At 51.2% G+C, this 14,510-nt stretch overlaps 1 protein-coding gene across 9 annotated transcripts in view; it reads left to right on the plus strand.

The window, feature by feature from the left end:
• BCAR3 (BCAR3 adaptor protein, NSP family member) overlaps window positions 1–14,510 on the plus strand; it is a 282,166-nt gene that overhangs the window by 167,665 nt on the left and 99,991 nt on the right. For all 9 annotated transcript variants that reach the window (XR_011390567.1, XM_051857484.2, XM_070078017.1 and 6 more), the window contains one exon: window positions 2,511–2,838. Coding sequence is in view for 8 of the 9 variants with exons in the window: in XM_051857484.2 (XP_051713444.2) it covers window positions 2,522–2,838 (317 nt within the window). In the remaining variant the exon portion in view is untranslated. The remainder of the gene's footprint in view (window positions 1–2,510; window positions 2,839–14,510) is intronic.

Raw genomic sequence — 14,510 nt, forward strand, 5'->3', positions numbered from 1 at the left:
TCCCAGCCCTGCCGCTGCCCCAGCTCAGGCTGCGTCCTCATCCCCTGGTGGATTCTTGCTGTCAGCCTGAACTAGCTCCCTGCCTCCAGCGTGGCCTGCTTCCAGCCAAGCCCATAAGCGCCGCAGGTCAGACTTCAAGATCTGCTCCCCGCCATACCACACAGCCTGTGGCGACAGCTCCGTGCCTGCACACCTCTGCCCTCGTGGCATCCTCTTACAAGGTTTCCGCTGTAAACTTCAGCCTTGCACGGTGCTTTGGCTCCGCAGTTGAGATGCAACACGAGTCCTTTTGTACAAATTACGAGTTGTGTGGTTCCTTCCAGCAGAAGGGTCTGCCCATGTGAGTTACATTAGTCTCTGGTAGAGTTCCTAATTGGGGCTCAGCTGTCTTTGTTCCTCCCAGCTGCTTCTGTAGGGCAGGCCCTTAAATGTCTTTGGTGTTGAAGGCAGGAAGGAGAGGTGCTGACATTTGTGGTTATCAGAATAAAGTGGGTGAGTTGCTCAGGGCCGTCTTAGAACATTTGAGCCCAATCTGGAAGTGTAGCTGGATCTGGGATAAGCCAGGAAGGAACAGGCTGCCAGAGACCCTGCAAGCTACCGTGACTTGTGCTTCTCACACTAGCTTGGAAATGGGTTTGTTCACTAGCGTAGCCCCTTGCACAGGAAGAGGCCTCCCCACCTCTCTGAAATGACCCAGGCCTGCCCACCAGGAGGGAGGGTGCTATAGCTTGAAGAGGCCAAGAGTTCACAGCTGGGGTGGGGCAGGGAGTATAGAGCGGGGAATCCTGGTCACCTACGTCACTGGTGGTCAGGCAGGGGGGCCAGGGAGTTTGGTTTCTCTTTTAATAACAATGATTAACAGTGAGTGAGTGCTGACAGGGTGCCAGGTACTGGCCAGGACTCAGTCCCATTGTTCTGCACCTGCTGTGAACCGGGCCTTCTGTGTGGTCCCAGTTAGACATGGAGCAGACAAACCCTGGAATTACCAGGCTTGCCGAAGAACTGAGGACAGCTAGGATTATATGGGCTGAGTAAGGGGTTTCCTTCCACCCACCCCTGGCACTCATGTGCGCAGAAGGAGTGGATCCTGTGTGTGTTGTCACACACGCAGTTGGTTTGCTTTGCACACACTGCTGTCTTTATCCCAGTTCCACCTGTGTTGCCTTCAAGCCCAAACTTGAAGCCTAAGTCTCCAGTTTCTCCACTCTAGTGCTGCTGAGTGACGATCTTCACTCCAAGTGCTTCCCTGGCCGGTGCAGTGGAAAAGATGGTCCGTGGGGAACTGTGGTTCAGGGCCGAGGGCAGGCAGCACAGCTAAGGGCTGCTGTCCTCCCCTGCCCTGGAGAAGGCCACTCGGCTCTCCTGCTGTGGTAGGCAGACCGAAGCCCAGGATCACGACCTGTGGACGATGGCGTTGGGAGCCTTGGGTCTCCAGGGACTAACCCTGTTTTGTTTTGTTTTGTTTTGTTTTGTTTTGTTTTGTTTTGTTTCGTGTGTGTGTGTTTTTACCTGGGCTCCTATTTCTTCTCTGTATGTTGGCCTTAAAGATGTCGTGTATGATCTGACTTAGGACAATAACAGAGTTTGTATTGGAGGCTTGGAGCACCTGCCTCTGCTCAAAGGGAACATTTCTACTGAGCAGGGAACAATGGTTGGGGCTGCTTTTGCCCACAAAGTGATGTGCTACTTTGCTCTCTTTCTGTGCTTCCTCTGCCCCTTTCCTTCCTTCCTTCCTTTTTTTCTTTTTCTTTCTTTTTTTTTTTTTTTTATTCCCTGAATATGCATGTATCCATGAGCATTGCTTAGCCCTGCTGCCAGCAGGCAGGTCCCTGTCCCTCCTAGGGGACCATGTACATGACGCCTCCAGCCCAGTGGCTCTCCTCTGCTAGCTGAGCACGCTGATACATGGAAGAATGGCCCACCTCCTGACCCCTGACCCTGGGCTGTCATCATTCATTAGAGCACACTGATTTATTCATAAGTCCTAGGTCTTTGCCAGAAAAATTCTGCCCTGTCCGTCCCTCTGGTTAGCAACGGAGGGGCTGGGCTGGCACTGAAGATGTCCTAGCAGTTAAAAAATGCCAGTAATCCCCACCTGCTCTCAGCCTTTGTGGGACTGTGGAAATATGTGAGCTAATTCTCCAACAATTGCTAACATTTTCTCTAACGCATTTGTTACTGAAGCCGTGGGTCCTCCCGTAATCTGTTTTCATTAGTTATGCTTTTCCATCATTTTCAGGGTCCAAAATAGCAAAATGACTTACAAGCTTCTGGAGACTTTGTGATACACCTGCTGTTTGGGTTTGTTGCCAGTCCAGGAGAACCCGCTGGGTCATGAAAGGAGGGAGATGAATAAGCCTCCCGTTCTCATGAGATTCCATCAGCGATGCCCTAAAGTGTGCTTGTCTTTTTACACCCTTTGGAGATTTTCTGTTGCTGCGTGGCGTAGAGAGGAAGTCGTTGCTTGCGAGTGTCTGAGATTTACACTTGCTTCTTTCTTTTTCCCCCAGAGTTGAGAGTCATGGCCGCGGGAAAGTTTGCCAGCCTGCCCAGAAACATGCCAGTGAGTCACCCGTCCCCCCTGGCCTCGTCCATGGACCTTCTGAGCAGCACGTCCCCTCTCGCCGAGCACCACGCTGACGCCTATCCAGACGCCTCCATACATGGCACCCTGCCGCGGAAGAAGAAGGGCCCTCCTCCCATCAGGTCCTGTGACAGCTTCAGCCACATGGGCACCCTCCCTCATGCCAAGTCCCCGCGGCAGAGCTCGCCTCGGACCCAGGATGTCATCCGGGAGAGCCCACTGCAAGACTGGAAGGGCGAGACCTTCACCTTCAGGTAGCTGCCCTGACTTGCTGGTGAAAGTGCCTTGGTGTCTAGGACTTTGGAAAGCATCCTTTATTAGGAAAAGTGAGACAGATACAGAGTTGAGCAGGTCATTTAGCTAACTCCTGTGGGCCCATCCCCCAGCTTCAATAGTCATAAACTCATGGCCAGTATTATTTTTAATCTGTTCCCGGCCACTGTCCCTCTTCTGGTATCATCATCATCATCATTATTTTAAAGGTTTATTTTTTATTTATTTGAAAGGTAGAGGTACAGAGAGAGGGGGAAAGACAGAGAAGGAGATCTTCCATCCACAAGTTCACTCCCCAAATGGCCAGAGCTGGGCCAGCCCAGAGCCAAAAGCTTCTTCTGGGTCTCACACATGGGTGCAAGGGCCCAAGAACTTGGGCCATCTTCTACTGCTTTCCCAGGCCATGAGCAGGGAGCTGAGTCAAAAGTGGAGCAGCTGGGGCCAGCATTGTGGCATCAAGGGTTAAGCCTCAGCCTGTGGGGTCAGCATCCCATTTGGGCCGCAGTTCAAGTCCTGGCTGCTCCTCTTCCAATCTAGCTCCCTGCTAATAGCTTAGGAAAGCAGCAGAGAATGGGTCAAGTCCTTGGGCCCCTGCACCCATGTGGGAGACCTAGAAGAAGCTCCTGGCTCCTGGCTTTGGTTTAGCCCAGCCCCGGCTATCTCAGCCATTTAGGGAGTGAACCAGTAGATGGAAGATCTCTCTCTCTCTCTCTCTCTCTCTGTGCATCTCTGCCTTTCAAACAAATAAATCTTAGAAGAAAAAAAAAAGTGGAGCATTTGGGAGACAAACTCATGCCCATAAGGGATGCCAGCATTGCAAGCAGATGTTTAACCCACCGAGCCACAATGCCAGTCCCAAAAGGTACATTGACATTATAAGCCTCAGGGTTTCACCAGGAAAGTTCTGCCCAGTCCTTCTGAGTGTCTTAAGGGTTGCCTGGCGTTGAAGACATTCTAGCAGCTGACTCACTGCAGTAACCTGCTCTGACACTTAGGCTGGTGACAACATGTGAGCTCACAGGGTAGCTCGCAGTGTATCTGAAACAATGTCGTCCCCAAACTTGTATTCTAGTGAGGGACCTAGAGAGGAGGTCCAAGGGGTAAGTAAGGTAACTGCACAGTGTAGCAAATGCTCTAGAGAAAATTCCATGATGCGCTGCTGATTTACTGAGAACAGTGGCTCTTGGTAGGGTGGGCAGGTGTCTAAGGAGGTGATAGTAAATCTAAGACTTGGCAGCCATGGGCCTTCCAAGCTGTTGCAAGCACAGGCAAATTGAGGATAGAAAACTATTGGGAGCAAGTTTGGCATCTTTTATTCTTGTAAAATTTGTTTGAGAGGTTGAGTTACAGAGAGAAAGGGGGAGAGACAGAGGGAAACAGATATTCCACCTGCTGGTTCACTCCCCAAATGGCCGTGACGGTCAAGGCTGGGCCAGGCTGAAGCCAGGGTGCAGGGGCCCAAGTACTTGGGCTGTCTGCTGCCTTTCCGTGCACCCTAGCAGGGAGCTGGATGGGCATTCCAGTATGGGAATCTAGCGTTGTGTCTTAGGTAGTGACTAAGCCTGCTGCACCATGACACTGGCCCAAGTTTGGCATCTTTGGAATAATGCAAAAGGAAGCTAGTATGGCGTGTGGCTAGAGTGTAGTAAGTCAAGAGGAGAGTGGTATAGATGTTGTTAGAGCTAGGTAGACCAGTGTTCAGAATTAGTTTTAGGGGCAGGCATTTGGCATAGCAGCATACCTGCATCCCGTATCAGAGTGCTTGGGTTCGAGTCCTGGCTCCACTCCAATTCTAGCTTCCTGCTAATGTGCATGTAGGAGACCTGGATTGGGTTCTCAGATCCTGGGTTTGGCCTGGCTTCTCAAAACAATTCAAAATTTAAAAGTTTTTTGAAAGAATTAGCTTCTGTCTCTAATTGTAGTAGTGTAAGAAGGAAACAAGTGGAGGCCCAGATATTCTCTGTAGAAAGCATTAGAGATCCCTAAAATGTTCCTGGCACTGAATTGGAAAGTTCCCCCAATGTGTCCTGGGCCTGCTCCACAAAATCTAAGTGGGCGACCTTGGCACTCAGATCTCGCTGCTGATGAAACAGGTGGATACGGAGGCACATACCCGAGCCTTGTATTGTTACTGTCCCTTAGTTGGCACTCAGTGGACAAAGATGCAGGGGGTGAGTGGCAAAGTCCAATCACTTGAGCCAAAACTGAGCACAGATGCCAGCCTGCATAGGCTGGAGTCAGCACCAGCTGTGCCCTTGCTTGTTGAGGACCTTTGTCTTTGTGAACGTAACCTCTGTGTCCAGCCAGGTGTCTGCCACGGACCGGACACAGGCAGGCCACAAACTCCGTGAAGCTCCGAGGTCCTGGCTGGACACCAGCTCTTTGAAGGGACAAACTCGACGGGGGAGATGGGTGGGGAGGAGGTGGTCATGGAGTCGCCCTTTCTAACTTGAGAAGGTTCTTCCTGAGCACCCAAGGCCTGAGCTGGCAGTCTGCCAGGAGTTCAAAGCGTCCCTGTCTGGACGCTGACTTGGACAGAGGTCAGGTCTCTGTAAAAGATCGGAGGTGGGCGGAAGTCCTGGGTTTGAAGTCCCGGCTGTGGAAGCCTAAACAGGCACTGCTAGTTTAGGGTTTATTTATGATTCAGAGCTGTGCTAATCACATCACAACTCGCATCTTTTTTCCCTTAATTTGAAATAACTCATTTTTTAAAAGATGAGTGCGGCAGGGGGGGGGGGGGGGGCCGGCGCCGCGGCTCACTAGGCTAATCCTCCGCCTAGCGGCGCCGGCACACCGGGTTCTAGTCCCAGTTGGGGCGCCGGATTCTGTCCTGGTTGCCCCTCTTCCTGGCCAGCTCTCTGCTGTGGCCCGGGAAGGCAGTGGAGGATGGCCCAAGTGCTTGGGACCTGCACCCCATGGGAGACCAGGATAAGTACCTGGCTCCTGCCATCGGATCAGCACCGGCCGCAGTGCGTTGGCCGCGGCGGCCGTTGGAGGGTGAACCAATGGCAAAAGGAAGACCTTTCTCTCTGTCTCTCTCTCTCACTATCCATTCTGCCTGTCAAAAAAAAAAAAAAAAAAAAAATTAAAAGATGAGTGCAGAAAGTAACAAATGTGTATCCTTCAAAAAGTATGGGGCCGGCGCCGCGGCTCACTAGGCTAATCCTCCGCCTAGCGGCGCCGGCACACCGGGTTCTAGTCCCGGTCGGGGCGCCGGATTCTGTCCCGGTTGCCCCTCTTCCAGGCCAGCCCTCTGCTGTGGCCCGGGAGTGCAGTGGAGGATGGCCCAGGTGCTTGGGCCCTGCACCCCATGGGAGACCAGGAAAAGCACCTGGCTCCTGGCTCCTGCCATCGGATCAGCGCAGTGCGCCGGCCGCAGCGCGCCGGCCGCGGCGGCCATTGGAGGGTGAACCAACGGCAAAAGGAAGACCTTTCTCTCTGTCTCTCTCTCTCACTGTCCACTCTGCCTGTCAAAAAAAAAAAAAAAAAAAAAAAAAAAAAAAAAAAAGTATGCTGAGTTAGAAGGCCTGCGGTTGTATGTCAAAGGATCACAAACTCCCATCCTCTCCCTTTCCTAATGCATTTTATTTTTAAAGATTTATGTATTTACTTGAAAGGCAGAGTTACGGAGAGGCAGAGGTAGAGTGAGAAAGAGAGGTCTTCCATCCGATGGTTCACTCCCCAGATGGCCGGAAAAGCAGAAGCTGCACCAATCAGAAACCAGGAGCCAGGAGCGTCCTCTGGGTCTCCCACGTGGGTGCAGGGGCCCAAGAACCTGTGCCATCTCGACTGCTTCCCCAGGCCATACCAGAGAGCTCAATTGGAAATAAAGCAACTGTGGCTCGAACTGGCGCCCATATGGGATACTGGCACTGCAGGCAATGGCTTTACCTGCTACACCACAGCGCCAGCCCCCCTAATACATTTAAAAAAAATTCTCACGAGAGGTCCTGATTTTAGTGGGTTTAGAGTACCTTGTATTCCTTTTTATTTCTAAGTATTCCTACTAAGATTATGAGACTGAATTCCTTCTTGGAACAAGGCATGATAGAAAAAAGGTTTGGGCCGGCGCCGCGGCTCACTAGGCTAATCTTCCACCTTGCGGCACCGGCACAGCGGGTTCTAGTCCCAGTCGGGGCGCCGGATTCTGTCCCGGTTGCCCCTCTTCCAGGCCAGCTCTCTGCTGTGGCCAGGGAGTGCAGTGGAGGATGGCCCAAGTGCTTGGGCCCTGCACCCACATGAGAGACCAGGAGAAGCACCTGGCTCCTGCCATCGGATCAGCACGGTGCGCGGGCTGCAGCGCGGCGGCCATTGGAGGGTGAACCAACGGCAAAAAGGAAGACCTTTTTCTCTGTCTGTCTCTCTCACTGTCCACTCTGCCTGTCAAAAAAAAAAAAAAAAAAAAAAAAATTAAAAAAAAAAAGGCAGCCTGGGAACGGGAGGATGACAGTGAGATCAAGAACAGAACGTGTCCGCCGCAGGTGCTGCTGCAGAAATGCCTGAGAGAAATTGCACCTCCATTCCTGATTCAGCTCTTACAGTTGAAAGGAGTGCTAAAAACACCTCCACCCCGCTCACCACTTTTTCCTCTTCATGGTGAAGTCGGGAGTGAATTTCTTTTTCTAGATACCAGTTTGAAAACTTCTCATGTTTGTCACATTTGGTGCTGGCCTGGCAATGGTGGGGCCATTCTGGAGAACTCACACTCTCTCTCTATGTATGTCTTAACCTCTGGCCCCATGAAGTATCTTAGTTCCCCCTTAACCACAGTTTGGCCCTCTGTAGTTTCATTTACCCATGGTCAACCACATGATCCAAAAATAATACATAGAAAATTCCAGAAATACTTAATTTATTTTATTTATTTTTAAAGATTATTTATTTGAAAGGCAAAGTTATAGAGAGGCAGATGCAGAGAGAGATACAGAGGTCTCCCATCCACTGGTTCACTCCCCAAATGGCCACAACAGCTGGAGCTGGACTGATCAGAAGCCAGGAGCTTCTTCCGGGTCTCCCATGCAGGTGCAGGGGCCCCAGGACTTGGGCCATCCTCTGCTGCTTTCCCAGGCCATAGCAGAGAGCTGGATTGGGAGTGGAGCAGCTGGGACTCAAACAGGTACCCATATGGGATGCCTGCACTGCAGAAGGTAGCTTTACCCGTTACACCACAGCCCCAGCCCCTTCTGTTGTTTTATCTGCATAACCTTCTGAGTGGTGTGATGAAATCTTTCTGGCTCCCCTCTGTCACTTCTGAGATGTGAACCACCCCTTTGTACAGTGTATCCACCCTACCTGCCCTTTGATCGGTCAATTGCCTTTTGGTTTTCAGATCTGCTGGTACAGTATTGCAGGGTGTGTGTTCAAAACTTAAAATAGTGATGATGCTGGCAATTGGGATATATCAAAGAAAAACCATAAAATGCTTCCTTCAAAGGAAAATGTGAAAATTATCAATAAGGAAAGAAAAAAAGTCTGCTGAGGTTGCAGAGATCTATGGTAATTGTTGCAACTATTCTATTTCGTTATTAAAATGATTAATCTCTCCTGCCCCTAACTTATAAATTCAACTTTGTCAGGAGTATGTGTGCATAGGAAATAAACATACTGTACATAGGGTTTGTCCACAGTTCTAGGCATCCACTGGGGGTCTTGAAAAGTATCCCCTGCAGATAAGGAGGAGCTACTGTATTTCAGTAGTTGCAAGTTTGTTATTTTCCCAACATATTTGCCTAGCTTGCTTATTTGAGAGGTAGAGTTCAGAGAGATGGAGAGATGGAAAGAAAGGTCTTCCATCCTGTGGTTCACTCCCTAAATGGCTGCAACGGCTGGAACTGAGCCGATCCGAAACCAGGAGCCAGGAGCTTCTTCCAGGCGTTCCATGCAGGTGCAGAGCCCCAAACACTTGGGCCATCTTCCACTGCTTTCCCAGGCCATAGCAGAGAGCTGGATTGGAAGAGGAGCAGCCGGGACTCAAACCGGCACCCATATGGGATGCCGGCACTTCAGGTGGAGGCTTAGCCCACTGCACCACTGCGCCAGCCCTTGCTCAGCTTATTAATCATTTAAAAAAAATCTTTATTGTAATTGAATAATAGCTGAATATCCACTCTGTGGAAGGCAATCTCCCCTTTGACCTAAAAATTTGTGTTAAGCTGTCCTATCCACACGTGTCCTCTCCTCCTGGATCAATAATGTCTTGTACATTTATAGTTTCAAAGTATCTTGAAGATACCTTCCTGAATCATGTTGAACGTCAGCGGCATGGGCTTAGAGACAAGGCAGGTGTCATAATGAACACTGTTGTCGTCATTCACAGCTGAGAAAGTGTCAGGGCTGTTGAGGCGCATGGGATCATGCCCTCGCGGGTGACAGAGCTCAGTCAGCCAACATTTAATGCAGAAAGTACTACCAGGCCTCTCCCAGACCCTGGGCTCCATGGCCTCCCTGAGGGGCACCCTCTGAGCTGTCCTCTTGCCCCCTGTCTAAATCCAGCACCTCAGACACCTGCCTTGGGGAGCCCAAAGCCGTGGTCCCCATGAGCAGGCAGAAGGCAGGCCTGGAAGGGGGAGTTGGCCTTCTCCTTTTGAGATCTGTCTCTCGGCTTTGTTGTTTCCTTGGCTGCCCTTGGATGTACTTGTGGTTTTGAAAGGTGGCCAAAGCCAGAAGCCAGGGAGCTCTTAAACCTGCCGCTTGATGTCACAGAGGAGCCTTTGTTCCAGCAGCGGAGCCAGGCTTCTCCAAGAGGCCTGCAGACGGGATTTCCTCTTGACATTAGCGTTCGGCCGACGTCCCTTTGATTCATTTATCTTCAAGGATGAAACTTGTGCTGGGATACAGCACCTTCCCCGGGCCGAGGGGGCACCCATTCCTGTCGTTGGGGTGTGTGTGTTGCCGGCGAAGCCCAGGGATCAGCGCCTGGAGACTGTTCGGGGCCTTTCGCAGCCTGTGGGTACGTGGAGGCACGCATTCCTGGGAACAGCTGCGGGCCTAATTCCTTCTGCCTCTTGTGCTGCGGCGCATGTGGCGGGACAATGCAGCGTTTCATGAGTTTGCATGAGCGGAGCTGACGGGCTGCTCACAAGTGTTTCCACTGACAGTGGCCAGGAAGTCTGCAGGATTCTCCCCCAGCGAGAGGTCGGTGCCCTTTCCCAGGCAGCGAGTAACCTATTGTGTCCAGCGTCAGACTGTCAAGGTCGCAGCCACAGCGTGAGGCACGAGACCCACGCAGGCTTCTGTCCAGAACACCGCCTTGCTGCGGGCAGTGTCGATGCCCTGGTGTGAAAACTTGTTTCAGCTGCTCCTCTTTGGAAGCACCAAGCGCCCAGACTTCTCCTTTCTCCTTGACATGGCAAGGGAAGTCAGCCAGCCTTGGGCTCGGGTTAATCAGAAGGCAACGCACACAGATATGCATGGGCGTGCCTGCTGTCTGCAAGGGGAAGCTTTTCACACACTTGGGGAAAAAAAAAACCCACTAGGTGACTAGATCCTATTTTATGGAATGTACACTTACTGGGATAGTAGGGTGCCAATGCCTTTTTAAGAGCCCGAGTTCAAGAAAACCACAGTCCATGGGTTGAATTTTGAGTTTTAAAATTTCAAGGTGGGTTTCTGTAACATTTTGAAATGCCCCTGCTGTTTGAATGCAGGTGTTGTGAACGGGTTTGTGGGTTCTGAGCAGCGGTGTGGGTCTGGGCCCTGGTGGTCCCTGGCTTGCCGAGGCCCCCAGGCAGCTGGGTCCATGGTCTGGAGCCCCTCTGGGTTGGAGGAGCCCAGGGAGTGGGGAATACCTGCAGGTCCGCCAGCTGCCCGATGGTGGTCCTCAGTCTGACAAAGACGATTTGAACCCCAGCGCTGGGACCTGTGCATTCTCAGCTGTCCTTCTGGAGAAAATGAAAGGATTTTTTTTTTTTTTTTTTAAAACGATTGCAAGCCACAACCAAAAACACAATCAGAGAATGACACAACGCAGCCCGGTGAGTGGAGCTGCTCCACATCCACTCCCCTAGGACAGGCCCGGCTTCCCGTTCTGTTTTCTTCAGGCCTCCCGCATACTGCTGGGGAAAGGGCAGGGTTTTATTTAGATTTTTGAGTTTTCCTCATTCTTCAGTAGATGCCAGAGAACACTGTAAACAGAAGGTGCTGGCAGCTACAAGTTATTGCTGCTGTTACCACGTGCTGCTTTGAGAGCCACCCCGGCCTGGGGTACTACGCAGGCTGGAGAAGCAAGGCTGCAATTGTTGATGGCAAGGAGACCGTCCTCAGGGGGCCTGCACTGGGTGGTCAGACCAGCCTGAGTGACAAGGCTTCGAGGCCCTGAGATGGCAGCCACGGTGCTGCTTATAATGGTGCCACCACCTGGTCTGTCCCCAAGGGACTTCACTGCAGGATTGGAAGCAGAATTCCAGGCCTCCTCCTCTTTGAAGGATTGTGCTGTTAGCCACGCGTTGTGGAGGTCTTCCCTGTGTGCCCCCAAACCTTACGCAGCCTCCTTGGACTATAGTTCCAGATTTACTTTTAAACATGGCATCTCAAGGTAGAATTACTCCTGCTGTGGAGAGGACAATGAAACCCGAGAGGGGTAATCCAGAGATCTCAGCTCAGATCCCTGTTTTTGCCACTTTACTAAGTATGTGAATGAGGGTGGGTTCTAAACCATACAATGGGGATGAAAATCACTCCCCTGTGGGCTGCTGTCAGGGTTAACTGGTCCCTGAATTTGAAGGCCTCCCCGAAATTCAGCACTCTGATTTCCACACTACAGCCTGGTATGCCCTCCTGGGAGTCCGCGTGGAACAGGTCCCGTGTCTGCACACTGTTCCTGCCTGGTCACCAGCAGTTTCTGGTGCTGCTCAGTCCTACTGGGATAGCTGGCACTGAAGGCTGCTGAGGCCTTGGCTGGGACATTGATACAGCCATGACTATGGGGGAGGGGGGGTGCGGGCGTGGGGGGGGGGGAGCTGCTAGTGACCTTGACTCTGATCCCAGCAGTCAGACTTGGTAGCTTTGTGACCTTGGCTAAGTTGTTTTACCTTTCTCAATCTCCATGTCCTCAGGGTCAAGTGTAACCACAGGTGCACTTGCACAGAGCCTGGCGTGGAGGAGGAGCCCAGGCAGATTGGTTTCTTCCTTTCCTTCCTTCCTCCTGGAAAGCAGAAACTGGGAGGCTCCTAATCCTCCTGTGTAACCTGAGACCACGTTCAATGTCTGTAGCTTCTGCAGGAGAAAGTGCCCCCTGTGTTGATGGAGTCTGGCTGGATTCCCTCTTTGGATCTGCCCTACAGCAATGCCTCTTGGCCAGCACGCAGAGTTTACAGGTATAGCAACTGCACAGGGCACTAAAGCATCAGCACACCATGGTGCTAATACACAAAGCAGAGCCTGTCTCCCGTGGGCTGGCCTCCAGCCTTTGCCTGATCGTTCTGGTACTTAATGTCTGCACATTCGCTGTTCATTCTTGAGTGCATATTTAAGCCAGTATGCCGGGCATTGTACTAATCTAGGTCACCCAGTGTGGATTAAAATCGTTATGGCCCCTGTCTTGAAGGGGCTTCCAGTTAAAGGGACACTCAGCCAAACATGTCAATAGCTGCATAACCACAAAATGAGGAGGTGTGAGGTAACATTGGAGGTTAGGTTGGCAGAAGGAGGAGGGAACAGGAAGACTGATTGTAAAAGGATGATATGAAATATTTCATAACTTTTATGTTACTATATATTCGAATGATGCCTTTGATGTAGGCTAAATAAAACATATTGAAATTTACCTCACCTATTTTTCTTTGAATTTGCTATTAGAAAAATTTAATTGTTCTGGGTGGCTCACATTGCATTTCTGCTGGACAGTGGTGGCCTAGACCTTGGTGAGAGGTTTAGGTGTCTTCAGTAGGGCAGAGGGAAGCCTTGATGGGATTTTAAGCAAGGGAATGGCCTGATCAGATTTTAGAAGGTTGCTGGGTCTCTGGAGAGGATGACTGATGGGAAGAGGGAGGGTAGGAGTGGGTGTAAAAATGTAGGCAGCAGGTGGTGTCTGTGCGAGGGTGCTGGTCCAGGATATAAAGTGGGTGGATTCAAGAGGTTGAATCTGCCAGACTGACTGAGGGCTGGATGGCTGGGCTGGGGGAGAGGTACTGTTGAGCAGGCAGCTGAGTGAAATGGTGCAAGAGCATTTCCCGAGATGGGGAAGTTGGGAGAGGAGCATTTTTACGTATTTTTGGTTGGTTGGTTGCTTTTTCAAGGGCGGGGAGTAAGACCGAGAATCAAGACTTCCCTTTGGGTTTGAGATGTGTGCTGAATTGGGGATTGTGGTGGTCATGTCAGCCGGATGGGAGATGGGTGGAGCCTGGGGCTCCAGAGAGAGGTGTGGGCTGACAAAGGTGAAGTCAGGAATGAAGGTTCAGCCATGGGAGTAGGTGCTGCTGCCAGGGTGGGGATGGGGAGTGGGCTCTGTCAAAGCATAAAGGGACAGGCCCATCAGATCCAGCCATGAGGAAGCCCAGTCTGGCCCGTTTGGGAGTAGGCAAAGGAGGCTGAGAGTTTGGGAGCAGAGAAACGAGGCAGAACCTTGACATCAGTGGTGTTCAAAGGAGGGTTTTTTTTTTTTTTTTTTTTTTTTTTTAATGATAAATTTGATAGGAAAGGCTCTAGCCTTCTAAGCCTGTAAGAAGACAAAGCACATTCTTTTCCATTACTTGATTTTTAACGAAACCTGTTGTAAGTGATTAAGCAGACACACATCCCCAGGGCCCTGTCGCTGCGGGCCTGTGTCAGCAGCATGGTGTGAGTACCTCCCTGGCAGCTCTGCGGACAGAGGGAGTGCATGGCTAGCTGCAGCTGACGCTGTGACTACTTTCCCAAAGGTTCAGGTTGGCGACCCTGGGAGGCAGGTCAAGGGCATATGTTCCTGTATCTGCTTGGCTCAAGGTCTTGAGGACATGATCTCAAAATCCTAGCACTTGGTTTCTGCTTTTGAGTTAGTTGATAAAAAACAAAAAAGACTTTGCAAACAGCCTCCTTTAGATGGGGGTAGGGAGTGGTCGGGGGAGGGGCCAGTGGGACTGAGGCGGAGACACCAGCCAAACAAAGGGTCTGCTTTTCTCAAAAGTGCCGTGTTTGGGCTTAGACGGCCTGAAGCCTGATGATTCACGATGCCAGACCCTCTGTGCCTGCCAAGAGACATACTGGCCTTGATATGGTTTTTCTTGTTTTTACCCTATTCAGTCTGGCTGCTGCCAGGATTTCAGCAGTGGCCTTTAGCTCGATGCTGTCAATAGAATTGTGCTGAGCACAGGTTAACCCGTGGCTCGGTCAAGTTTTTATCCACCGATATCCCTTCGTATTGGTCTAAGATTCCTAAATGTGCTCCCCGTAGTGTAGCATACAGGACACTGGAATGGTGCTGTTTTAACGTGTTTAGGGTCGTGTCTGGTCTTTCAATGTAGTTCACGAACACACAGGTCAGGTGTGGCTGTACTTTCAGACGGGATGGAAACTGACTCCTTGTAGCAGGCACGGGCTCTGGAAGTGAAAGAAGCAGTTTTAGAGTAACTGCGCCTTCAGCTCACTGAAGCGAGGCAGGGAAGTGTGTCCTCTGCCACTGTCTACTTTGGGCGATGTGAAGAAAGGTTCTCGGAGGTCAAGGAAGTGGTAAACCTGG

This window comes from Oryctolagus cuniculus, chromosome 7 (assembly GCF_964237555.1).
Source record: "Oryctolagus cuniculus chromosome 7, mOryCun1.1, whole genome shotgun sequence".
NCBI lineage: Eukaryota > Metazoa > Chordata > Mammalia > Lagomorpha > Leporidae > Oryctolagus > Oryctolagus cuniculus.